Source organism: Panthera onca, chromosome E2, assembly GCF_046562875.1.
Source record: "Panthera onca isolate mPanOnc1 chromosome E2, mPanOnc1 haplotype 2, whole genome shotgun sequence".
Lineage (NCBI taxonomy): Eukaryota > Metazoa > Chordata > Mammalia > Carnivora > Felidae > Panthera > Panthera onca.
The window spans coordinates 11054319-11079579 of NC_138353.1; the positions used below are offsets into that span (position 1 = coordinate 11054319).

The 25261-nt window shown below is 48.9% G+C and overlaps 1 protein-coding gene across 2 annotated transcripts in view; it reads left to right on the forward strand.

Annotated features, from left to right (window-relative positions):
* The window catches only part of OPA3 (outer mitochondrial membrane lipid metabolism regulator OPA3), a 70020-nt gene that overhangs the window by 28017 nt on the left and 16742 nt on the right, over nucleotides 1-25261 (forward strand). The window contains exon 2 of one of the 2 annotated variants that reach the window (XM_060651486.3): nucleotides 18124-21814. The exons of the other annotated variant lie outside the window; for it this stretch is intronic. Within the exon in view, the coding sequence (XP_060507469.1) occupies nucleotides 18124-18581 (458 nt within the window). The 3' untranslated portion in view covers nucleotides 18582-21814. Of the gene's footprint in view, nucleotides 1-18123; nucleotides 21815-25261 lie in introns of those variants that run through there. 2 annotated transcript variants of the gene reach the window in all.

Here is a 25261-nt window from a genome sequence, read left to right on the forward strand (position 1 = left end):
GTTTGTTTATGGCTTTATTGAGGTATAACCGACGTACAGTAAACCACACATATTTAACGTGTACAGTTTGTTAAGTTTTGGTCGACGTGCATCCTCATGAAACTGTCACCACACTCTAGAGAGTGAACATACCCGCCACCCCCAGGGTATTCCTTTGCCCCTTGTAATCCCTCCCCCCACCCCGATCCCTGGCAGCCACTCATCTGCTAGAGATTAGTTTGCATTTTCCAGAAGTTTATATAATTGGAATTATACAGTATGAAAGTTGTTTGTTGTTTTTTTTTTTTTTCTGTCTGAAGAGATGCTGGTCATCACACACAAGATCAGTTTTACAACCTATGGTCATAGACCTGCAGTTTCAAAACTCATGCTCATCAGCAAAATTAAAAGGCAACCGATGGAATGGGAGAAGATACTTGGCAAATGACATATTGGGTAAAGAGTTAGTATCAAAAGTCCATAAAGAACTTACCAAAGTCAACACCCCCCAAAAAAACAAATAATCCAGTGAAGAAATGGGCAGACGACATGAATAGACACTTTTCCAAAGAAGACCTCCAGATGGCCAACAGACACATGAAAAGATGCTCAACATCACTCATCATCAGGGAAAGGCGAATCCAAACCACATTGAGATATCACCTCACACCGGTCAGAGTGGCTAAAATTAACAACTCGGGAAATAACAAATGTTGGCAAGGATGTGGAGAAAGGAGAACCCTCTTGCACTGTTGATGGAAACGCGAACTGGTGCAGCCATTCTGGAAGGCAGTGTGGAGGTTCCTCAAAAAATTAAAAATAGAACTACCCTGTGACCCAGCAATTGCACCACTAGGAATTTATCCAAAGGATACAGGAGTGGCGATTCGAAGGGGCACATGCACCCTAATGTTTATAGCAACGCTATCAACAACAGCCAAAGGATGGAAAGAGCCCAAATGTCCATCAACTGATGAATAGATTAAGATGTGGTGTGTATGTATATAATGGAATACTACTCGGTGACGAAAAAGAACGAAATCTTGCCATTTGCAACCACGTGGATGGAACTGCAGGGTCTCATGCTAAGCGAAATAAGTCAGAGAAAGATATCACATGATTTCACTCCTATGGAGAGTTTGAGAAACTTAACAGATGATCATAGGGGAAGGGAAGCAAAAACAAGATAAAAGCAGAGAGGGAGGCAAACCACGAAAGCCTCTTAAATGCAGAGAACAAACTGAGGGTTGCTGGGGGTGGGGACGATGGGTGACGGCCATGAAAGAGGGCACTTGTTGGGATGAGCACTGGGTGTCCTATGTAAACGATGAATCACCGGTTTCTACTCCCGAAGCCAAGACTACACCGCGTGTTAACTCACTTGAGGATAAAAAAAATAAAAAATAAAAAATTATAAAAAAAAAGACCTGCTGCTGAGAGCATCTGGTTGATTCTTTTGGTGTGGACTCACATTAGACACACACAGAAAGTGTTTGCTTAAACCTTCAAAGGGTTGATGTTTCTCCATCTGTGGTTGTACTCTTGAGTCTCCAAAGTAAATAACTAAATTTAAAAAAGGAAAAAAAACAACTCGTGCTCAGACCATTGTACGCCCCCCACCGCCCCGACCTCACGTGTTCACCTCTCCTCAGGATCTACTGGGGATCCAGCCTCCTAACCCCGATACTCACCTTTGGGTTCTAGGCTCACAGAGGGCAGGGGGGTGGCATGGGTCATCAGAGAATGGCCACAGCAGGAGGCAGAGGGCTTCAAGGGAGAGGGGAGGGAGGGCTGGGGACAGGGGTTCCCAGGTGAGCACAAAGTCCTACCTACCAGCTGAGCTGAGGAACCAGCTTCTCCAGCTGGAGCAGGTCCTTGGCTCCGTGACCCCGGCTCTGGCAGAGGGCCCCAGTGCCGTGCTGGCCCACGCCCGTCTGCAAAGCTTCCTGATAGAGATCCAGAGGCAGCTCGGATCCCAACTGAGATACTTCCTGATTAACATCCCAAGAACCCATCGGCCCCATGAGGATTATTCAAAGTGATCTTGTCACGTGGCCGTAAATCCTTTGGGTCACCAGATGGTGCCATGCATCACTCATAGGCCTCACCCTACAAGTTACCCGTAAACTCCCCCCTGCCCCCCAGGCCCGTCAGTGCTGTAGGTCAACACCTCAGGAGTGGTGGGGGCTCAGGCTGCACCCCCCCGTCCCCCACTCACGGCTGAGCGCAGAGCCGATCCCTCGCCTAGAGGTTGAAGGAAGCTCATTGCTAAGTAGGCCACACATGATGGGGTCAGCGGTGTGTTTTTCTGGTACCTTTCTATACTTTCTGTAAGTCCATACTTCCTTTCTTAGAGAAGAGATGATAAATTCCTAGAATCAGAACTGTGGTTCCAAGGATGTGCAATTGGTGGTTTTTTTCCTAATTGTTCTAAAGTTTATTTCTTTTTTGAGAGAGAGCACAAGCAGGGGAGGGGCAGAGAGACAGAGAATCCCAAGCAGGCCTCGCGCTGTCAGCGCTGAGCCCGACATGGGGCTCGACCCCACAAACCATGAGATCATGACCTGAGCTGAAATCAAGAGTCAGATGCTTAACTGACTGAACCACCCTGGCACCCCTTGTTTCCTAATTTCTAAAACTAGAGAATTGGGTGCCTGGGTGGCTTAGTTGGTTAAGCTTTGAATTCGAGACCTGACTTTGGCTCAGGTCATGATCTCATGGTTTGTGTGTCCAAGCCCTGCATCGGGCTCTGTGCTGATAGTGTGGAGCCTGCTTGGGAGTCTCTCTGCCCCTCCCCTGCTTGTGCATGCTCGCTCTCTTTCTCTCTCTCTCTCTCTCTCTCTCTGTTGCGTGCACATGCTCTCTCTCTCCCTCTCTCAAAATAAATAAACTTTAAAAAAATAAATAAAAATAGAGGAGCAATCCATGTTTATTGTAGAAAAATTTTTAAATATAGGTAAGAGAGAGAAGGGGAGAGTGCATGCACCCTATTTACCAGTGCTTGCTAATAACCAAAAGTTAATTTGGGGTGTGTTTCCATCATTTATTTTTTTCATTCTCCAAACCTTCTGAGTACTCGCTCTGGGTCCAATTTTGTGTTGGACAGCACTGGGGACACAGCAACAACCAGACAGCCCCGTCCCGCTGTCCTAGGATTCCAAGTCTGTTGGAGGAGACAGAGACAGACTCGTCCCTAGACAGTGATGGCCCCAAGTGAGCGTAGCTGGGCTGGGAGAGCCCAGAGGGGCACCTGACCTAGCCTGGGGATCAGGGAGGGCTTCTTGGAGGCGAGGCCTCTGAACTGAGCCCTGGGCTAAAGGAGCACGCATTTAAATTTGTTTTGAACACTGAAAGTTCTTCCACATGTATTGAGGACTGGAAGTAAAAAATATGCTGAGCATAGGGAACCTTTAGGTCTGTTAAGGAGTCTGGACTTTATTTTAGAGTCTGTAGAAGCCAGTGAAGGATTTTAAGTAGGAGAGTACCTTGATTCGATATTCAGCTTCAGATATGGAACGTGCATGAGGATGGGACCAGAGATCCGGGAGGTGGCTGGGCCAGGGCGGAGGCCTGGAAACCCAAAGGCGGTGCTTACATTTCTGGCTTGGACAAGTTGTTCTGTCTTGTTTTGTTTCACTTGGAGGTGTAATTGACATTCAACATTACATTAGTTTCAAGTATAAGACATGATGATGTGATATTTGTGTTGCAAAATGGTCACCACAGTATAGTTAATATGTATATTACCGTATATAGTTATAGAGTTCTTTTCTTATGATAAAAACTTATTTTTTTCTTATGATGAGAACTTTTAAGATTTACTCTCTAACTTGCAGATTTGCAGCACAGCAGTATTAACTGTAGTCCCCATGCTATAGGTTACATCCTCGTGACTTGTTTCTTTTATAGCTGAAACTTTGTTCCTTTTAACTCTCTCCACCCATTGGCCTCCCGGCTGCCCTCCACTTCTGGCATCTACCAGTCTGTTCTCTGTGTCTGTGAACTTGTTGTTGTTGTTGTTGTTTTGGCTTTATTCCACGTACATGTAAGATCATATAGTACTTGTCTCTCTGTGATGTATTTCACGTCGTGTAATGTAAGATCATATAGTACTTGTCTCTCTGTGATGTATTTCACGTCGTGTAATGCCCTCAAGGAGCGTCCATGTTGTTGCAGATGGCGATTTCATTCTTTTTTGTGGCTGAATCTTATTCTGTTGTCCATATATACCACACTTTCAATATTTTCTTTATCCATTCATCTGTCGATGGACACTTAGATGGTTTCTATATCTTGGCTATTTTAAATTATCCTGCAGTGAACACAGGGGTGCATATATGTTTTAGAATTGGTATTTTTGTTTTCCAGAACTGGAATTGCTGGATCATATGGTATTTCTATTTTTTTTTTTTTAGGTTAATTTATTGAGAGAGAGAGAGAGAGAGAGAGAGAGAGAGAACAAGTGAGGGAGGGGCAGAGAGAGGGAGAGAGAGAATCCCAGGCAGGTTCTGCACTGTCAGCACAGAGCCTGATGTGGGGCTCAAACTCACAAACCATGAGATCAAGACCGGAGCCAAAGTCGGACGTTTAACCAACTGAGCCACCCAGATGCCTACTTTTAATTTGGTAGCTCTATTTTTAATTTTTTGAGGAACCTTCATACTGCTTTCCACAGTGGCCCATTTATATTCCCACCAACAGTGCACAAGGATTCCCTTTTCTCCACATCCTCGCCAACCCTTGTTATTTCTTGTCCTTTTGTTTGTTGAGAGGGTTTTTTAGTAATTATTTAATGTTTATTTATTTTTAAGAGAGAGACAGAGACAGAGACAGAGCATGAGAGGGGGAGGGGCAGAGAGAGAGAGAGAGGGAGAGAGAGAGAGAAGGAGACACAGAATCCGAAGCAGGCTCCAGGCTCTGAGCTGTCAGCACAGAGCCTGATGCAGGACTCGAACTCAAAGACAGCAAGATCATGACCTGAGCCAAAGTCAGACACTTGACCGACTGAGCCCCCCAGGCGTCCCTGTTGAGAGGTTTTCTGATGACTGAATTCAGTCTCCTTACCGATGATCATTCTATTCAGATTTTCTGTTTCTTCATGTTTCAGTATTGGAAGGTTGTATGTTTCTAGGACTTTATCCATTTCAGTTCGTTCTGTTGGTTGACGTGTAATTGTTTGGAGTCATCTCTTAGCCTTTGTATTTCTGTGGTGTCAGCTGTAACATCTCCCCTTTCGGGTCTGATTTTGTGTTTGCTCTTTTTTTTCTTGGTGAGTCTTGCCAAAAGTTTTTCAGTTTGGTTTATCTTCTCAAAGAACCGGCTCTTGGTTTTCACTTGTCTTTCATATTGCCTTGTTAGCCTCAATTTCATTGATTTGTGTTCTGATCTCTGCCGTTACCTTCCTCCTACTGACTTTGGGCTCTGCACTTTTTCTAGTTCCTTGAGGTATGAACTTCGGTTGTCGATTTGAAAATTTTCTTCTTTCTTGCTGTAGGCGTTTATCCCTGTGTACTTTCCTCTTAGAACTGCTTTGCTGCGTCCCCTAAGTTTTGGGACGTTGTATTTCCATTTTTGCTTGTCTCACGGTATTTTTCATTTCTTTTTTTGATTGCTTTATTGGGTTGTTGGTTATTTAATGTTGGCATATTTATGAATTTCTCAGTTTTCTTCTTGTAATCGATTTCTAGTTTTACACCATCGTGGTCAGAAAAGATGCTTGATGGGGGGCGCCCGGGTGGCTCAGTCGGTTGAGCGTCCAACTTCGGCTCAGGTCATGATCTCGCGGTCTGTGCGTTCAAGCCCCACATCGGGCTCTGTGCTGACAGCCTGGAGCCTGGAGCCTGCTCCAGATTCTGGGTCTCCCTCTCTCTCTGCCCCTCCCTCACTTGCTTTCTGTCTCTCAAAAATAAATAAATTTTTTTTAAAAATTAAAAGAGAAGAAAAGATGCTTGCTATGATTTCAGTCTTCTAAAATTTGTTAAAACTTGTTTTGCGGCCTAATATATGATCTTGAGGGTCATAGGAAGTGTTCAAGTTGCCCCTGGAGGTGGATGTGATGGAGAATGTTCCATGTGCACTTGAAAAGAATGTGCATTGTTTTTAAATTTTATTTTTATTTTTATTTATTTTTTTTTTTTTAATTTTTTTTTTTCAACGTTTTTTTATTTATTTGTGGGACAGAGAGAGACAGAGCATGAACGGGGGAGAGACAGAGAGAGAGGGAGACACAGAATCGGAAACAGGCTCCAGGCTCTGAGCCATCAGCCCAGAGCCTGACGCGGGGCTCGAACTCACGGACCGTGAGATCGTGACCTGGCTGAAGTCGGACGCTTAACCGACTGCGCCACCCAGGCGCCCCAATTTTATTTTTAAACTAATCTCTCTGCCCAACCTGGGGCTCAAACCCACAACCCCGAGATCGAGAGTCACATGCTGCACCGACTGAGCCCTCCAGGCGCCTTGGGAAGAATGTGTATTCTGTTGCTTTTGGATGGAATGTTTGGCTTGAGCAGGTTTTTGAAACGTGTTTCTGTTTTAGAAATCACTTTAATTACTAATGTTGTCAAAGGAGAACAAGTACTTAGTTTAAAAGAGTCAAATACATCTGTGATTCATGATAAAAAGTAAAAACCACAGGGGCGCCTGGCTGGCTCAGTCTGAAGAGCGTGCAACTCTTGATCTCGGGGTCATGAGTTCGGGCCCCATGTTGGGTGTAGAGATTACTTAAATAAATAAACTCTAAAAAAAGAAAAAAGAAGACGAGAATGCAGCCATTTCCTTTCCCACCTCAATTCCTGTCCCTCACAGGTGACCGCTTTAAGTCTTTCGGCTGACTTTGGTATCTGTCACCGTATTTCCAAATGAGGTGCTTACACTTTGAGTTTTTTAAAATTTTCCGGTTTTTCTTGCCCGTTGACCTCCTAACATGGAAATAAGGACGTAGTGCTTTTATTCCCCCCATATTTAAAAAAACCGCTTCCCTCTCAAATAGTTAACAATCGTCACCAGCTCTGTCACATTTAGCAGTTCGGTACTTAGTGTCCCTGTGGTGGCCCTTCCATCACCCCAGGCTGATAGCGGTGGGTACTAGTTAGTAGGTAGGGTGCTCTCGATGCCTCTTTCCTTGCTCACAGTTGAGTGATGGCCCCCACTAGGAGCACTTTCCCTTTGCTTTAGGAGGCAGCAGCCGTTGCGTGCCCGCAGACGTGTTTCCAGCCGTGGGGAAGAGGTGCTTAGTCCTGTCTCCTGTCAGCAGGCTCCCGAGGCGCCTGGCCCCCACTGCGGAGGAAGAGGAGTCCTTGTCCTCAGCTGCACAGTTTCCTGAGGAAAGAGTTACATACCAGCCACCTGCAGTTCCGTGCTTAGGAAAACACTTTCACAATAGTTAGCCGTGGCCAAGTGCTTCTTTCTAATGGACTCACTGGGCTGAGGTAGTCTTCCGCTCCCTTGGAAAACTCCCAGGGGCTGGTCCGCCGTCGTGCTGGAGTCTGAGGTGCCCGGGGGCCTGGAGCTGTGGGGCTGAGCAGAGAGATCCAAGCCCACGAGTTGGGGTCGTGAGGGTCCGAGTTGCCCCCGGGAGTGGATGTGATGGTTGAGCGAGAAGTGGGCCTCGGGCGGCAGTGCCCTGAGAAGTAGCCCCTGAGGCCAAGGAAAGGGATCTAGCAGGGGACAGATGGGGAACGAGAGCCAAGAGAAGCGGACGCCTCCCAGAGTGCAGTGCCTCGTCGTGTCAGGGGACAGATGAGATAGAAAGCATGAGGGACGTGGGCGGAGCGGGGTGAGAGGGAGCCATGCCTAGGGTCCATGGCTACCTCCTGAGGACTTCCACAGATCAGCCCTCTCGTTGAATGCCTGCTCTGTGTCCTACCCAGGGCTGGGGCCACTGCAGCAATGGGAGTCAGCCCCCAGCCCGGCCCTCACGGGGCTCACGGTCCCACTGGGGAGATAGGTTCATCGGCACACCGTGGTTACCCAGAGTGGTCGGAGCTTTGTTTGGCAGGGAACCCAGGGGTCTGGGAGTCAGGGCAGGCTCCGTGGAGGAGGGCATATCTGAGCTGAGATACTCTGTGGTATGGAGGACAGATCAAAGGGAAAAAGACTAGGACCCAGAGGGGCTCCTGGATGGCTCAGTTGGTTGAGCGTCCGACTCTTGATCTCAGTTCAGGTTTTGATCTCAGCATTTGAGTTCAAGGCCTGGAGGGGGAAAAAAAAAAAAAAGAACCAGGACACAGAGACCAGTGAGGAGACAGAACACTATTTTATGTAGCCCAAGGGCAGAGCTGAGACCAGCGGGTAGGACATATTTCCAGGAATAAAATTCCAAACAGGAGTCAGGAAGAGGATGCTAGATTGACATTTACTGAATCGAGCAATTTCTCACTTAGTCTCTCATTGCCATTCTCCCCCCGCTGTCAGTTGGGTAGTTTGGTCCCCAGTTTACTGATGGGGGAACCCAGGCTCAGAAAGTGAGAGAGCTGAGATTTGAATCTAGATCTGCATGACCCCAAAGGCCTTCCTGCCATTTATTAAGCCCAGCCCTGAACTGACAGGTTTTTGCATGATCTCATTTAGTTATTTTGGCAATACTGTCCACAGGTGAAAGGGTCCTCAGTTTGAAGATGAACTAAGGCTTAGTAAGGAAGAGCACTCCTTTGCCCACAGCGAGATGGCCCAACGTGGCCTCTGTCCTTCTTTATCTGGTGCACAAGCAAGAAATGAAAGCAGAGTACAACAACACAGCGTGGTGTTGAAGTCCCGGCAGGGTGACTAAGGGCTGATGAATAGGTTAGGCAAGTATTGCCTTTTCTGTCGCTAAAGCAACGTGTTAAATGGTCTCCCCCTTGGGAAAAGCAGCATTCTTTTGATTCTTTGGAGACAGGCTAAACCTCAAACTTCAGTAAAAGTATAAAATCAGTAACAGACAAGAATGTTTTGACAAAATTTGAACACTCGTAGCGGCATTATGTACAGTAAATTTGAGGAAACTTCAAGGAAGGATGAGCTGTTCATCCATTCATTAAACATTGCCTTGTGCCTTCTTGATGCCAAGTCCTGGGCTGGGTATTTCTGGGAACCTGCCTGCCCTTAAGGAGCTCACAATCCAGTTTCCAGGCAGTGACAAATGAGTTACCCATGGAGAAGGGAGAACTTGCCAGAGGCCTCAAGATACACAAGGCTAGTTGAAACATATTTCTACAACCATTTTAAGAAGGACCATCAAAAAAAAAAAAAAAAAAAAAAGGACCATCATAGTTTATTTATTTATTTTTTTTTTTTTTTAATTTTTTTTTTAACGTTTATTTATTTTTGAGACAGAGAGAGACAGAGCATGAACGGGGGAGGGTCACAGAGAGAGGGAGACACAGAATCTGAAACAGGCTCCAGGCTCTGAGCTGTCAGCACAGAGCCCGACGCGGGGCTCGAACCCACGGACCGTGAGATCATGACCTGAGCCGAAGTCGGACGCTTAACCGACCGAGCCACCCAGGCGCCCCAATTTATTTTTAATGTAATGTTTATTTTTGAGAGAGAGAGCACAAGTGTGAGCAGGGGTGGGGCAGGGAGAGGGGGACAGAAGATCCGAAGCAGGCTCTGTGCTGATAGCAGAGAATCAAATGTGAGCCTCAAACTCACAAACTGTGACATCATGACCTGAGCTGAGGTCGGACGCTTAACCGACGGAGCCACCCAGCCACTCCAAGAAGCACCATCATACTTTAAAAACCATTCAACCCAGAATAAACAGTGTTGTGATGAGGGTTGCCCAGGGAGCTTGAGGAATCTAGAGGATATGTCTGACCCGGCCTAGGGATCAGGGAGGGCTTCTGGGAGGAAGGGACTTTCCAGCTGAGACCTAAAAGATGAATTGGGGTGAGGTAAGAAAAGAGGAGTGAGGGAATAGTATCCCTGGCGGAGATGGAAGGGTGAGCAAAATAACCGTGAGCCCAGCCCTTGCAGAACTCATGATCCAGTGGGGAAGAAGGATCTTTCACCAGTAGCACCCAAGATTGATCAGGGCTGGGGTGTAGAAGCCCAGGAGGCAAGTCCTGCGAAGCAAACACCTTAGCTGCATCCTTGAGGACAACTAGGAGTTAGGAGACATGTAGCAGAGAAAAGCAGCAAAATCAAAAGATGGTTCTTTGAAAAGGTTACTACTACTCAAGGGAAAACACACAAATTTCCATTAAAAGGAATGAAAGAGGAGGCATCAGTACAGATCCTAACTATAGGATGATAAGAGGATACTGATCAACCTTAGCCAATAAATTTAACAATGCAGAAGAAATGGACAGTTTCCTTGAGAAAACACAATTTGACAATATTGACACATGAAGAAATAGAAAATCTGAATAGTCCTGAATCTGTTAGAGACAACAAATCCATAATTAAAAACCTTCCCATAAAGCAAATGACTTTGCTGGTAAATTTTTCCAAACATTTAAGAAAGAAATAATACCATTATCTAAACTCTAATAAATAATAAAGAAAGTGGGGACACTTCCTTATTTAATGAGTCAAGTAGAATACTAATACCAAAAACCTAATAAAGCTATTACAAGAAAGGAAAACTTTAGGCCAAGATCTCTTGTGAACATGGATTCCAATATCCTAAACAAAAATATTAGCAAATAGAATCCAGCAATACGTAAGATGGATAATAAATCACGACCTATTGGGATTTTTTCTAAGACCGGAAGGTTGGTTTAGCATTTGAAAAGCAATGTAATTCAGCTTAGGAATGGTAGAAAGGAGAAGAACCATATGATCATGTTATACAGGGAAAGCATTTGATAAAATTCGACACCTATCATGATAAAAGCACTCCAAATCTATGAATAGAAAGGAACTTCCTTAATCTGACAAAGTTTATATCATCAAAAGAATTCAATTTTTTAACACCAAATTTATACTTAAAACTTAAAGTGAACACTTCCCCCAATGTTTTGAATAAGACAAGTATCACCTCTTCCAGTCAACATAATGTTGGATGTTATAGCTAGTGTGAAAAGGCAAAAATACGTACATATATGTATATATTCACATATACACACATACATATATATATGCCTACATAAGGGGCACCTGGCTGGCTCAGTCGGTAGAGCACGTGACTCTTGATCTCAGGGTTGTGAGTTCAAGCCCCATGATAGCGTAGAGAGCACTTAAAAATAAAATATTTACGAAAGCAAACAAACATACTACTTTCTTCATGGACTGGAAGACTCAGTAACCTTGTTTTTAAGGCTCTCCAAATTGAACTGTAGATTCAGTGTAATCCCGGTGAACACCCTAACACGTGTTTTGTTGTTTGAAACAAGTTGATTCTAAAATTTATAGGAAAGTTAGAGATCCTGGGATAGAAAATTTTCAGGAGGAACTAAGTTTGAAGGTTTACACTATCAGATTTCAAGACTTACCGGAAAGCTACAGTAATTAACACAGAGTCGTATTGGTACGACAAATAGAGCAATGGGATAGACACAGAATGGATTGTGTAAAATGAGACCGACACAAACAAGTGGGTTTCCAGCAAAAGGAGTCCTGCAGCTCAGTAGGGGAAGGGTGGTCATTCGGTAAATGGTGCAATTCCATATCCATATGGGAAAAAGCCTCGCACTGCTCCTTCCCTTGGATGTTGGCAATGCCTGGAGATATTTTTGGTTGTCAAAACTTGTGAGGTACCACTGGCAAAATCGTCCCTAGCTGAGAACCACTGACACATACAAATGTAAAAAGTCCCGGAGCCGAGGGGCGCCTGGGTGGTGCAGTTGGTTAAGCGTCCGACTCTTGGTTTCGACTCAGGTCACGATCTCACGGTTCTCGAGTTTGAGCCTTGCATTGGGCTTCGCATTGTCAGCACAGAGCCTGCTTGGAGTTGATTCTCTGTCTCCCTCTCTCTCTGCCCCTCCCCTGCTTGTGCTGTCTCTCTCTCAAAAATAAATAAACTTTTAAAAAAAGTCACGAAGCTGAGCTAGTATAATAGTGCATTAAAAAAATTTTTTTTAATGTTTTATTTAGTTTTGAGAGACAGAGAGAGACAGAACCCGAGTAGGGAAGGGGCAGAGAGAGAGGGAGACACAGAATCCGAAGCAGGCTCCAGGCTCTGAGCCGTCAGCACAGAGCCCAGCGTGGGGCTCGAACTCATAAACTGTGAGATCATGACCTGAGCCGAAGTCGGACGCTTAACTGACTGAGCCACCCAGGCGCCCCAAAGAATTTAGGTTTATGTCTTCTAAAGATACAATCAGAATTCGAGGACGCAGAAAGTATATTCAGATTTTCTGTGATCAGAGAATAAAAATGGTGTTTCACTTTGTACATAGTGAACATACCAATAAGAGCCATGTCCTTTAGTTTATATGTTATTGAATGAGCTGGTTCCTCTCCACGTTATTAAAATTCATTTGTTCATTACCAGCATTTCATTTCATTTTGTGATAAACCTTTTCTCAGCTTTTTATGTATTGGTGACCTCGAGAGCATCATCAATCATGATTCTAGGCATGATAAGAGAAAATAGCTAATAAGACATCCCATATGAGTTAAAATTTAAAAAAAAAAGGCAGTCCCCCGGACCCTCTAGAACTTATCCAGAGACAGCAGCAAAGGAACCCACTGAAGACAGTGAGCCGTGGCCCTTATCACACCCCAGGGACAGCCGCAGTTGCAGGGCCCCAGCCCTGGCTGCTCTCCCAGGCTGCGTGAGTACATCAGCTGATGGGTGAGGAGCCCTGCCTCCCCGTTTTCTGTCTCCTGGGTGAGGCAGTGTCCTGTGACTCAGCCGTTTTCACTGCTGGGAAACCTGCTACTGTCTGCACTCTACATGCCCATGGGCAGGCAGGGTGTGGATGGCCCGACTGGTCCATCCACACAGTGGAAGACTACTCAGCGATAAACCAGGGGGGCCACTGAAACGCATGGTGATGTGTAGATTTCACAGGCGTAATACAGAGTGAAAGAAGGCAGAATAGAGAGTACAAACGATTTACGATGAAATCAGAAAGGGACTTAGTATAGGGATAGCATCTACCACGGGAGGTCAGAATAGCGGTTTTGGGGGGTACTGACTGGAAGAGAGCCGGCTTGAGGGTGGGAGCCTGTTGGAGTACAGGAATATTCTAGATCTTAATCTGCATGGTGCTTACATATTAAAAAATTATCCCGCTTGGGGCACCTGGGTGGGTCAGTCAGTTTTAAGCGTCTGACTTCAGCTCAGGTCACGATCTCACGGTTCCTGGGTTCAAGCCCCAGCTGGGAGCCTGGAGCCTGCAGCCTGCTTCAGATTCTGTGTCACCCTCTCTCTCCACTCCTCCCCTGCTTGCACTCTGTCTCTTTCTCTCTCAAAAATAAATAAACATTAAAAAAAAAATTATCCCGCTTATGGCTGGCTGGCTTGGTCAGTAGAGCATAGGATCCTTGATCACAGGGTCGTGAGTTCAAGCCCCACATTGGGTGTAGAGATTACTTAAAAAAAAAAAAAAACTTTAAAAAATTTTTCAATCATCATGCCCTACACTTACTGTTTGTGTATTTTATGTAAGTTATATTTCGTTAAAAAGGGAAAAAAAATAAATGTAGTGAGGTCGCCAGATTAAAAAAAAAATCATGTACATAACAGTTGTATTTCTATGTACCAGCCCCAACCAAAGTGAAAATGGAATTTAAAATACCATGAGTAGGGGCGCCTGGGTGGCGCAGTCGGTTAAGCGTCCGACTTCAGCCAGGTCACGATCTCGCGGTCCGTGAGTTCGAGCCCCGCGTCAGGCTCTGGGCTGATGGCTCGGAGCCTGGAGCCTGTTTCCGATTCTGTATCTCCCTCTCTCTCTGCCCCTCCCCCGTTCATGCTCTGTCTCTCTCTGTCCCAAAAATAAATAAAAAACGTTGGAAAAAAAAAAAAAATACCATGAGTAAAATAATAAGTAAAAAGAAAATACCATGGATAATAACAAAAAAAATAAATGCCTGGGAATAAATATAATCAAAAAGATTTGCAGGGAAAGTTAGATGAAATGGAGACAGATACTACATTTATGGATTGAAAGACTCAACATTGGGAAGATGTCACTGTCTTGAAAATGATCTCTAGACTCATTGGAATTCCAACCAAAATCTGGGACAATGGCTTTCAACATTTTGACTGTTCCAGTTACATACAGAGTCACATACAAAACAAGAACAAAAGTTTTGTGAGACAAGGGCTCCCGGGTGGCTCAGTTGATTTAGCGTCTGACTCTTGATCTCAGCTCAGGTCTTGATCTCAGGATCATGAGTTCAAGCCCCACGTTGGGCTCCGCGTCGGGCAAGAAGCCTACTTAAAAAGTTTTGTGAGACAGTACTTGTCCTGACTACTTAAGATCGCCTTTGATGTTTTCTGTTATATGCTGGCAGGAGTGGGGGACGTTGTATCCATGAGTTTGGGAAGTGAAATTGTGTGGTATTGGCCTTTCTCTGACTTACTTCTCTAAAGCGGAATGCCCTCAAGGGCCATCTGATGGTTCCTATCATATTCATGATCATATTTTTCATGCCGGTCTCTGCGACCAAATTAGATTCCGTGACCCACTAATGGGACAAGACCAGCGGTTTTGGAAATACCGTGTGAGGGAAGACCTAGTTGTTCTAGAAAATCATTGTCCAGCTGAGAGCTGACTGACACGGGGTGGAATTCTAAGGGGCTTGATGGAATGTCAGAGTAGAGATGCCATCCGACCTCGCTGCTGAGACCGTCTCCTCCGGGTGGCCCCCTTCGTGACATAGCCCACCAGGGGGACCCCTCTCTAGATTAAGCACATCCCACTGGACAGTGTGTCCGCGATTGTCACATGGTATGTGCTGTTTATTTTCACTTTTCTGACTTGGCACAGAGTACAGAGGGTTCTGCTGTAACCACTGAACAACCTGTGGGTCAAACCTGGATAACGTGGAAGAATGATCTGGCCTGGGGGTGGGGAGGGGAGCTCGAAAGGAGGGAGACAGTGATAAGCATATAGTACAAGAAGCAGATACAGATCATCTGTAAAAATGGAGAGACAGGGGACGGAGGAAGGACAGGTACGTGGAGACAAAGGTCTCATCTTTTATACTTGGGCTGGGGGGGAGGGGTGGTCAATAGACAATGCGTAAATAGCAGTGAATTTCCAGTTGAAAAATTCAGAAATAGAGGTGAGCAAAGTACGCTTGTTATCAGATATCAGGGCCATGATGCCAGCAGAAAAAAAGGCTAGTTAGGGCGAGATCTAGGGGGCCACTGGGGTGGGCCTAAGGATCAGGACTTCTGACTTTCAACTTTATAGTTTGAGTACTTTATTTGCATGTAATGTGTTATTTTTATTAAGGAAAAGAATGGTAGTTTCTTTTTTTGTTTTTGTTTTGTTTTAACCGGCTCCTGGCTGCTGCCGTAGGTCAGCAGGGGGCTGACGCTGGGACAGGGACCCACTGTGTGTGCTTGGCCTGCTACTGGCCAGTGCGGGGGACACAGCAGTGGCTGTGATGGTCCTGGACCCTGCCCTCTAGGGTGCAAACAAGTGACTGGGTGACCAGATCATTCCCAGTTGTGATGGACGCTCTGAAGGAAATACACAGCGTGTGCAGAAGGGACAGAGATCCCTGAATAGGGAGGTCAGGGAGGGGACATCGGTCAGAGCTGGGGCAGAGCCTGGACCCGGACAGCGGATGAGGGTTTGGGAGAGACGTTCACGCAGAAGACTAGACACTTGGCTGAGGGGGTGGAGGGGTACCTGAGTCCCAGGTCTCTGGCCTGGTGACAGGATGGACCCAGGAGGAGGAACAAGTGTCTGTGGGGTCAGGTTTGGACACAGTGAGTGTGAGGTGTCCGGGAGACATCTGAGGGCCTGTTCTTTCCAACTACCCCTTCTTCCCAGTTCTCCTTTCCCACATGGGCGTTGTTTCCTGAACCCCAAGTCTGGCTACTAGCCTGAGAGACTGCCATCAGCCCTGCCCCGAAAGCCTTGTCTCTCTCACACACACACCCTTCAACTGAATTTCCTGTGCCTGGACGTGTGCCCCCACCCCTCGTGCCCGCTCCCGTTTGCACACCCAGACCCCCGCCCACTGGCCCCGGTCCTCACGCTTGTCTACAGTGAGATGCTGGGACATTCGCCCAGGGATGCCAGCAGAAGCTGGTGCTGTCTCCTCACCACCCTCCGGCCACTGTGCTTCGTGGGCCAGACATAAAGGATCACGTGACAGGTGCAGGCCCGGCTCCGGGGAGGGGGGGGGGGGGGCTGGGGTGTGGTCATCATCTCCTCGTTTGACAGAGGTGGCCCAGCGTGGGCTGTCATCGCTGTAGGTGGCAGAGCTCCAGGTGGACCCCAGGTCGGCCCGAAGCTGAGACCTCAGTGTGGGAGGGGTCGGCACCGCCTGGACTCCAGGAACCCCACACCACCAGGGTCTCCGTAACAAGTAGTAGTTAGTAATGGTGACTGCGGCCGCGGGCAGGTCACGGGAGGGCCCCGGGTGCGCTCCTCCTCAGATCTTACTTCCTGCTGGCTGCAGGCAGAGCTCGCCCAACGTTTTATGCTGCCCTACCCCATTTTTAGAAAATACTGTGTTTGCCAATCTTATTTATTTTTTGAGAAAGAGCACAAGCAGGGGAGGGGCAGAGAGAGAGAGGCAGAGGATCTGAAGCGGGCTCTGTGCTGCTGCAGGGCTCGAACTCACAAACCCTGAGGTCACGACCTGAGCCGAGGTCAGACATTTAACCAGCTGAGCCACCCAGGCGCCCCGCCCTTTTAGAAAATTGAAAGGTTGTATACCCTCTAGCGCATTTTCAAGGTGACAGCTAAGCCTTGTCTTCCTGAATTCAAGTCGCCGCAGAGGATATAATTTCTGGTGTGCATGAATATTGATATTTCCAAACGGATTGGTGCCATCTTCCCTTCCAAGTATCTAATGCAATCCATATAACTGCTGCGATTTGCTGTCTGCAATTTCAGTTTAAAGGGGAAAAAAAATGAACGAGCTGTTCCTTTGCAGTCAGGAATTTCACATTATGCCTTGAACTTTGTCCTTGAACTTCTGTTTACACTTCCCCCGCAGAATGCTGTCTACCAAAGGATGTGTCAGCAACCCAAACACGCACAGAAATCCAAATTTTAGTTGTCGTTTAGCTTCTGTTGGCCGAAAGGCTGCAAACGTGAAAATATTTTCCTGTGGATTTTTTAAAAAGACGAGCCCACAATTGACGCGAAACATTTCATACACGAGGCATTTGCACGGGTAGTTATTAAACATTAAAAGTAAAGTGCTGTGTTGGAAATGAATCTCCGAGTGAGCTAGACAGGCGTCCCCAGCAATTTCGTGTGTCCTGGATGAGTGTGAATTACCCCAGGAAGGAGTCAGGGTCCAGCGTCAGTGCTGCCTTGGTTTTTAAGACTCAGATGCTGAGGATTTCCCTGCACAAAGCGGCAGCTAGGCAAGGAAGCTTTTGTTGCAGCAGCACCCGCCCAGTCAACTCGCGAGCTTCTTCCAAGGTACGTGCCCAAAACCTCACCGCAGAGAGCGCACAGGACTGTTAGCTCCGTCCTCGGGGCTGGTGAAAAATCTAGGAGGGGAGCCACCAGACTTGCAAATTACCCCGTGGTCCAAGTCGCCTCGCATCCATTCCCACGTTTCAGCTGCCCTTTCTTTGGAGCCCAGGAGGGTACCCGCCCCGCTGCAGCCCTAACTCTAAATTTTGGGAAGATTCAGAAAGAAAGTGGGGCGGGGTGGGGGGGGGATGTGCCTTGCTTCTGAGAAGCAGGTTGGACGACTGCGTCCGGGGATGCTTGGCTGGCCTGCTGGTGGCTTGAGGGGAGGAGCAGAGGGAGCTCAGAAGCCTCTGGCAACTGAGCCTTTACACCTTCCCCGGACTTTGTGTCCTGGGAGCTGCTTGTAACCCTACAGGGGCACGGCCCCCAGGGTTTCTCATTCCTGGCTACTTGGCAGAATCCTCTGGGTGATTCAAAAAGCCGCCTGGGCTCCCATTGTCTGGGCTAGGTAGGCCAGCGCAGGTCTTGCTTAAAGCGATCCCCAGTGATTCTGGCTGTGGTGTGCCCATTGCACCAACCTGGACACCGAAACGCGGAGGGGTGGGGCTTGTAGGGGGCTCCTGGCGCAGGACCTGACCCCTCTCTTCCCCCGCAGTGTACCACTGGGTGGAGATGCGGACCAAGATGCGCATCATGGGCTTCCGGGGCACGGTCATCAAGCCGCTGAATGAGGACGCGGCCGCCGAGCTGGGCGCCGAGCTGCTGGGTGAGGCCACCATCTTCATCGTGGGCGGCGGCTGCCTGGTGCTGGAGTACTGGCGCCACCAGGCGCACCAGCGTCACAAGGAGGAGGAGCAGCAGGCCGCCTGGGACGCGATGCGGGACGAAGTGGGCCGCCTGGCCCTGGCGCTGGAGACCCTGCAGGCACAGACACAGGCACAGACGCAGGCCGCGCCTGCGCAGAGCGCCCTGGAGGAGCTGCAGGCGCAGATGCGAGAGGTGCGCGCCCAGCTCTGCGCCCGGGATGCGCCCCAAGCAGCGTCCGTGCCCCAGGTGGTATCCGCGTCCAAGGCAGTGTCCGCATCCAAGGATCAGGAGTCTGCCGAAGTCTGAACTTGGACGTGGTTGCGTGTGCTCTGATGCGGCCTTCTCCCCACACTATCCCTGCCTGTGCTGGCCCAGCGGAAACCACCGGGATCTTGATGGAACTTGGATTCGGTCATCCCCTACTGATCAGTGGAACCTTCCACCGGGACCGGCCCCCAGGAGGTGAAGCTCCAGCAAGGCTTCCTCCAGCTCGTGGGTACAGTCCACAGCGCTCATCACTGCACCCCCACCCGAAACCACACAGACCTATGGGGTCCCAGCCTGGACAACGGGCCGAGTCTTCTGGCAGGAGAAAAAAGGGACCCCGGACTTGAGCCGAATCAAGCTGTTTCCTCCCCACCCTCCCATCCCCCCAGTTACCTGATAAGTGTCACCTTTCCCCGGGACTCATCCTTTTCACCGGAACACCCCCTTCCCCTCGTCAACAGGTACAGACCGTTATAAAGAAATGCTGTGTCTTTCAGTGACTTTCTGTCCCCCTCATCTAAGGTGGGTTCCAGCTGGGCGTCACCACTCTCTCTGAGGGGAAGAAAAGGGGGATCTTGGCTTGCAGTCGATCCACTGAATGTTATACGCCCCCCCCTTAACCTGATCTGTGGTGCCCTACCGAGACCCCAAGTGGAATATGCCAGCAGATTCCCCCCAGCCCGCAATCCTTCTAGTCCACGGCGCAGCCCGCCCGGATGACTGCAGGGCCTTCCGTGGCAGTGCTCTCCCAACACCCCTTCCGTGGCGGAAAAGTCGCCCCCGCCTCTGGCCAATCCGACTTCAGCCTGTGTACCTGCCTTCAGGGTCCATGAGCCTTTCCTGCCGTCCTTCCCCACCTTCCGCGCTATGTTCTTCAGTGGCCTGTCAGAAGCCTGCCAGCCATGGGCTAGATGATCACATTCCTCGGCTTCCATCCAAATCTGGGGACCTGGGTGCCCTTGCCCTTCTCCTCTGGGGCTCCGGGCTGGCCCACCAGCCCCCCTTCATGCAGTAGTACCCCCGGGCCTTCCTTGCCTCCCGTCCCACCTCCATCCCACTGGTCTAGGCCACCAGTCGGTCTTAACCTTTATTCGTTTCCTGGGGCTAGCATACCCAATGACCACAGACTTGATTTGCCATCTCACGGTTCTGGAGGCCAGAGATCCGAAATCAAAGTGTCAGTGGGGCCACACCCGTCCGAAGGCGCTACGGGAGGATCTTCCCTTGCCTCTTCTAACTTTTGGTGACTTCGGGCATTCCTTGGCTTGTGGCCGCAGATCTCCAGTCTCTGCGCCCTCTTCGCGTGGCCTTTGTTTCCTCTTCTGTCTCTGGTAAAGACACCTGTCCTTGGATTCAGGGCCCGCCCTAAATCTAGGATGACTTCACTTCAGGATCCTTAACTTATTTACAGAGGTGGGGTTTTTTTCCCCCCAGATATGCTCGCAGTCACACATCCCTTGGTTTACTATGTGGACATGTCTCCGGGGGAGTCAGCATTCAGCCCGCTACGCCTCCCCACCCCAAGAGAGCGCTGGGACTCTTGCCAGCCCCACAGGACGTTTGGCCTTCCCCACAAGAGTGATCGGAACAGTCCAGGAACCGGCCTTTACTACCTGGTGTCTCTTCCAGGAATCTCCCTGGTGTGGGAGGGGTGTGGGTCCCACCAGTCCGCCAGTCTGCCTTCTGCGCTTCAGACTGTAGATATTGTCTGGAATAATCTTCAGGGTGTGTCTGAGAACACAGAGATCTCCAAAATGGGTACAACGAGACGCGTTAGGATTAGAGAAGCTGATGTGCGTGCATGGGCAGTCATCCTGTGAACCCTTTCCCAGCCTGGAACCCTGAGGCCCAGGAGAAGCAAGGGGACTGGCCCAAGTCCCCAAAGTCCAAGGTGGTGAAGTAGTAAGAGCAGAGTGGGGGCAGGGGGTGCACAGAGAAGGGGATGGAGGGGGGTGCAGGATGCTTGAGGGTACTGATGCCGGAGGAGGAAGAGAGAGGGGCGGGAAGGCAGTGACTGGGGAGGGGTGTTGGTTAGGGCTCTACACAGAGGCCCAAAGCATTTCCCAGAGGCGGTGTTGAGGGTCGGGGGGCCCTCAGTTCCTAGTCACAGCGGCCCCAGAGCACACCTGAAATCTTAGCATTTAATGAATGGGGTTAGATCCAAGATCCGTTTTACTTGGGCCCAGTTCCCAGAAGCCATAGGTGAAGGGGGGGAGGGGGAGCGGCCTACTTTCACCTCTGTCCTCCCTCACCTCGCTTCCAGGGGGCCAGGGGCCAGAGTGGGGGCCCGGAGGGTGATCTGCCCAGGTAGAAAACCAAGAAACATGGGTTCTGAAGCATCATCTTAATTCTTTCTAGAAGAGGGGGAGAAGCGGATATGGAGGGTGTCCTGGGTGGAGGTGTCTTTAAAATTGGAAGTGGGCTTGGGCTCCTGGGTGGCTCAGCCCGTTGAGCATCCCGACTCTTGATCCCGGTTCAGGTCATGATCTCGTGGTTCGTGGGTTCAAGCCCCGAACTGGAATTCTGTCTCTCCCTCTCTGTCTTTTCCCCTTCCCTGCTCGTGCTCGCTCGCTCTTTCTCAAATAAATAAACCAATCAAAAAATCATAAAATTGGAAGTGACCTGAGTGGATGAAGGAGGAGAAGACAGAGAGAGAGACCACTGTGTGGAGGGGTGATGGGCAGAGCTGGGTGAGCAGCCTCAGTGCCTGGTTTCCATGGCTGCTCCCGGGGATCCACTCTGGCACTGACCCAGCTCTGGAGCACAGGTTGCCGGAGGCAGGGGCCGCGATGCCCCTCACCCCCCACCCCCACCCATTATGTCAATAAATAAGTGGCTGCTAACAGTATTTTTTGTCATTTCATTCATGAGGACATTGAGGCACAGAAAGGGGGAGTCACCTGCCCAAGATCACGCAGGCAAGGGAAGAAGCAACACGGGACCTGGAGAGGGGCAGTCTCCACCACAGCCCAAGCTCCTAACCCCTGCCCAGTCTTGACCCTGACGTGGCATTGCTGTCACAGCTCCGAGACTCAGCACTCAGCCCCGCGTGTCCTTCCATGTGGCCAGACCTTGTGGGAGGCAGCGGCTTCACCCACTGTGTGAGTGTTGGGGGGCGGGTAGGATCAGGGTGTGTGGAAATGCAAGGAATCCCCTCTCAAAGTGCACGAGGCAGAGGCTGGAGGACTGGACATCATTCTGGTTTCCTACTAACTAAACTTTTGTGTACCTTTGCGACTTGGGGAGAAGGGTAGAATAAATATGCAAATGAGGTTGGTTGTCTTCAAGTTGATGTATTTTTTAATATATATTTAAAAAAAAATCTTGGGGGGGCACCTGGGTGGCTCATTCGGTTAAGCGTCCGGCTTCCACTCAGGTCATGATCTTGCGGTTCGTGGGTTCGAGCCCCACGTCGGGCTCTGTGCTGACAGCTCGGAGCCTGGAACCTGCTTCGGATTCTGTGTCTCCCTCTCTCTCTGCCCCTCCCCCACTCAAGTTCTGTCTCTGTCTCTGTCTGTCTCTCTCTCTCTGTCTCTCTCAAAAATAGATAAACATTAAAAAAAATTTTTTTTTAAATCTCAGGGCACCTGGCTGGCTCAGTCGGTGTCGTGAGTTCAAGCCCCACGTTGTGTAGAGATTACTTAAATAAATAAAAGCTTTAAAAAAAAAATCCGTTAACCTGAGGAAAAAAAGGGTCTTTTTTAATTTTTTTCCCCACTTTCGCTCAGGTGTCCACTGTGTGCCCGGCCCTGTTCTGTGTCGTGCCGAGGTCCCAGGCAGTGAACAAGACAGCCCAACCCTGCCCTCGTGGAGTTCACAGTCCAGTGGGGGGACCCGCACAGTCAGACGTTTTCTTTTTCCAATGTTAGCCTGCCCCGCGGTGATGAGGGAAGAAGGGGCCTTACTGAATCCAGACCCCTCCCACCTGAGGGACTCAGGACTAGGGTGGAAAAAAACAGAAACCCATTTACTCCGCCTCTCCCATCTGGCGGGCCCTGTCGTCCCCTGCCTTGGTTTCCCAGTTGGGCAGGCCCTTGGCTGAAGAAAGCCACCCCTAGAGAAAATGGACTTCGCTCAGCCCCTGCCTGATTCATGGGCCCACGTGACCATCTCTGTGCTAGCCACTGTGACTCTTGAGTGGCCAGGCCTGGGCCCCCGGCCCCAGTGGACAGCGGGAGGGGAGCATGCCCAAAGGAGAATGGAGTGGACATCCTCCACTCTGTCGTTAGACAAACGTTTACCGAGCACCTATTGTGTGCCTGGCCCCATTCTAGTGGCTGGAATCCAGGCAGGACTGAGACCAGGTTGCTCCCCATCACAGAGCTGACATCTAGTGCAGGGGATGAACAGTCAAGAAGTAAAGGGCTAGTCCAGTGGCAGAGTTCTGGGGTGATGGGGGTGGCTCATTTAAATCAGGATGGCTCTTCTGAGATGAGCCCCAAAGGCAGCTGTAAGAACTCCACTGGCAGAGTTGAGTCTTTGCGATGGATATCCTGTGGCCTTCAGGGATGAAAGTATTTACCCCCTGGCCCTTGACGTGAAGAGTTCACTGCCTCCCGGGGGCTCCTGGCTGACTCAGTCAGAAGACGGTGCCACTCTTGACCTCGGGGTCATGAGTTGGAGCCCCACGTTGGGCACAGAGGTTCCATAAATCAACACAAAAAGAGTTTACTGACCCACGGAATAGAGTGAGCAAGGGGAATCGGGTGGGAGCGAAGGCTGGCACCTTGTCTCATTTGGCACAGCTCTGGAGGCTCGTCCCAGCTCTGGGCAGCCCACAGGACTGACTGAAGCATCGCGCCTCAGCCACGGCCGACCCAGCCCGGCTTCCCTCCCCTCCCACCTGCACGCGTCTCCTTCCCCAAAGATTCCACCATAACCCCACGGCGCACAGATCTCAAGTCTGCATCTCAGCCAGGGCAGCGAGCCACAGCGGGAAGCAGAGCTCATACAGTCCGCCATTCACGTATTTATAGAATTCGCAGTTCACACTCTGTATGTGTTCTAAGTATGGCATAATTCGTGCATTATGTGGCCTAGTATATAACGGAATATAAAAATATTTTTATGTAATCTGTAACAGTACTGTATAATATATATATATTATTATACTGTATAATATATATACAGTATAGGGGCGCCTGGGTGGCTCAGTCGGTTAAGCGTCCGACTTCAACTCAGGTCACGATCTCACATTCCGTGAGTTCGAGCCCCACGTCGGGCTCTGGGCTGATGGCTCAGAGCCTGGAGCCTGCTTCCGGTTCTGTGTCTCCCTCTCTCTCTGCCCCTCCCCCGTTCATGCTCTGCCTCTGTCTCAAAAATAAATAAACGTTAAAAAATATATATACATATACATATATGTATATATACATATATATACATATATGTATACATATATACATATATATACACGTATATATATATATACACAGTGTGTGTGTGTATATATATATATATACATATATATATATGTATATATGTATATATATATATATGTATGTATTGTGTGTGTACCCACTGGGATGAAAATTTCACCAAATACCCTTAATACGTGCAGCGCAGTCTGATATTTCGTATTGTATTTTCACGAAGAAAAACTACAGATACACGTGTCACATATATACCTCGTATGTATCATAAACATATAGAACTTATCGTATGTAATATATAACACATATGTCAACGTCATATGTTAGATGTTATATATATTGTCAGCACATACGTTTCTCTAAACAATAATTGCTCTTACCATATGTGTTGCATTCTGGTACTTTTCTCTTGTATTCTGTTCCATAAAGAAAGGCATATGCATATGTATGTATTATACAAACCTACATAGAGTGGGCTCCTTGAGCCTTTGGCTTTTATTCCAGGCGAGGCACATGAGCCACGGGGAGCTCTGCGCAGAGGAGGGACGTGAGCAGAGGATCCCCCCCGACAGAGGCTCTAAGGGGCAAAGCTGGAGGTTGTCAGCCCAGTGGAGAGACGACCGTGTGTGTCCATGGTGGCGGGACCAGGCAGAGACAGTGGAGGTGGGGGGAAGTGGGGTTCTGAGCATACTAATATTTCAGAGGTGGGGCAGACAGGATTTGCTGAGCGATGGGACTTGGGGGAGCCATTGACAGCTTCAAGGTTTTTGTTCTGTGCACCTAGAAGGGAAACGCTGTCATGTCCTAAGATGGGGAGGCCGTAGCAGGACCAGGCACGAGGAAATAGTCAGAGCCCCTGCCCTTGCCCATCCCCTGGTCGCTTTAGATTTGGGCGGCAGGTTTTTGCTATTCTGAATTGTAGCCAGCGAGGGCTGGAAAGGCAGTTCTCCTCCTTGGTAACCTCTGACGTCACTGAGCTCGCCCTCGTGCTGTGTCACTGACCTTCTTTATCTCGACTCCCCCCATCAAGGAACGCTCCTGGTGTCCACTCGGGACCCCCCAGAGAAAGGAGGAAGTGGAGGTGGCGGGCTTGGACTTGGGACCCTGGTTTTAGAGTAAGATCCCCTCGCCCTGGAACGGCGGTGCTCAGGCCATGCTCCACCAGGTAAGGGCGGTTGTGACCTGGAGGGAGGCAGGTCACCGAGGGTTCTGTCACATCTGATGTGTCCACCTGGCTCAAAGGGCACATCCTCCCAGCTGTAACCACTATCCTGAATTCTGGCACTGTAGATTAGATTTGCCCGTTCCTGAACTTTGTATCAGTGGACTCTACGGAATGTTCCTTTTTTT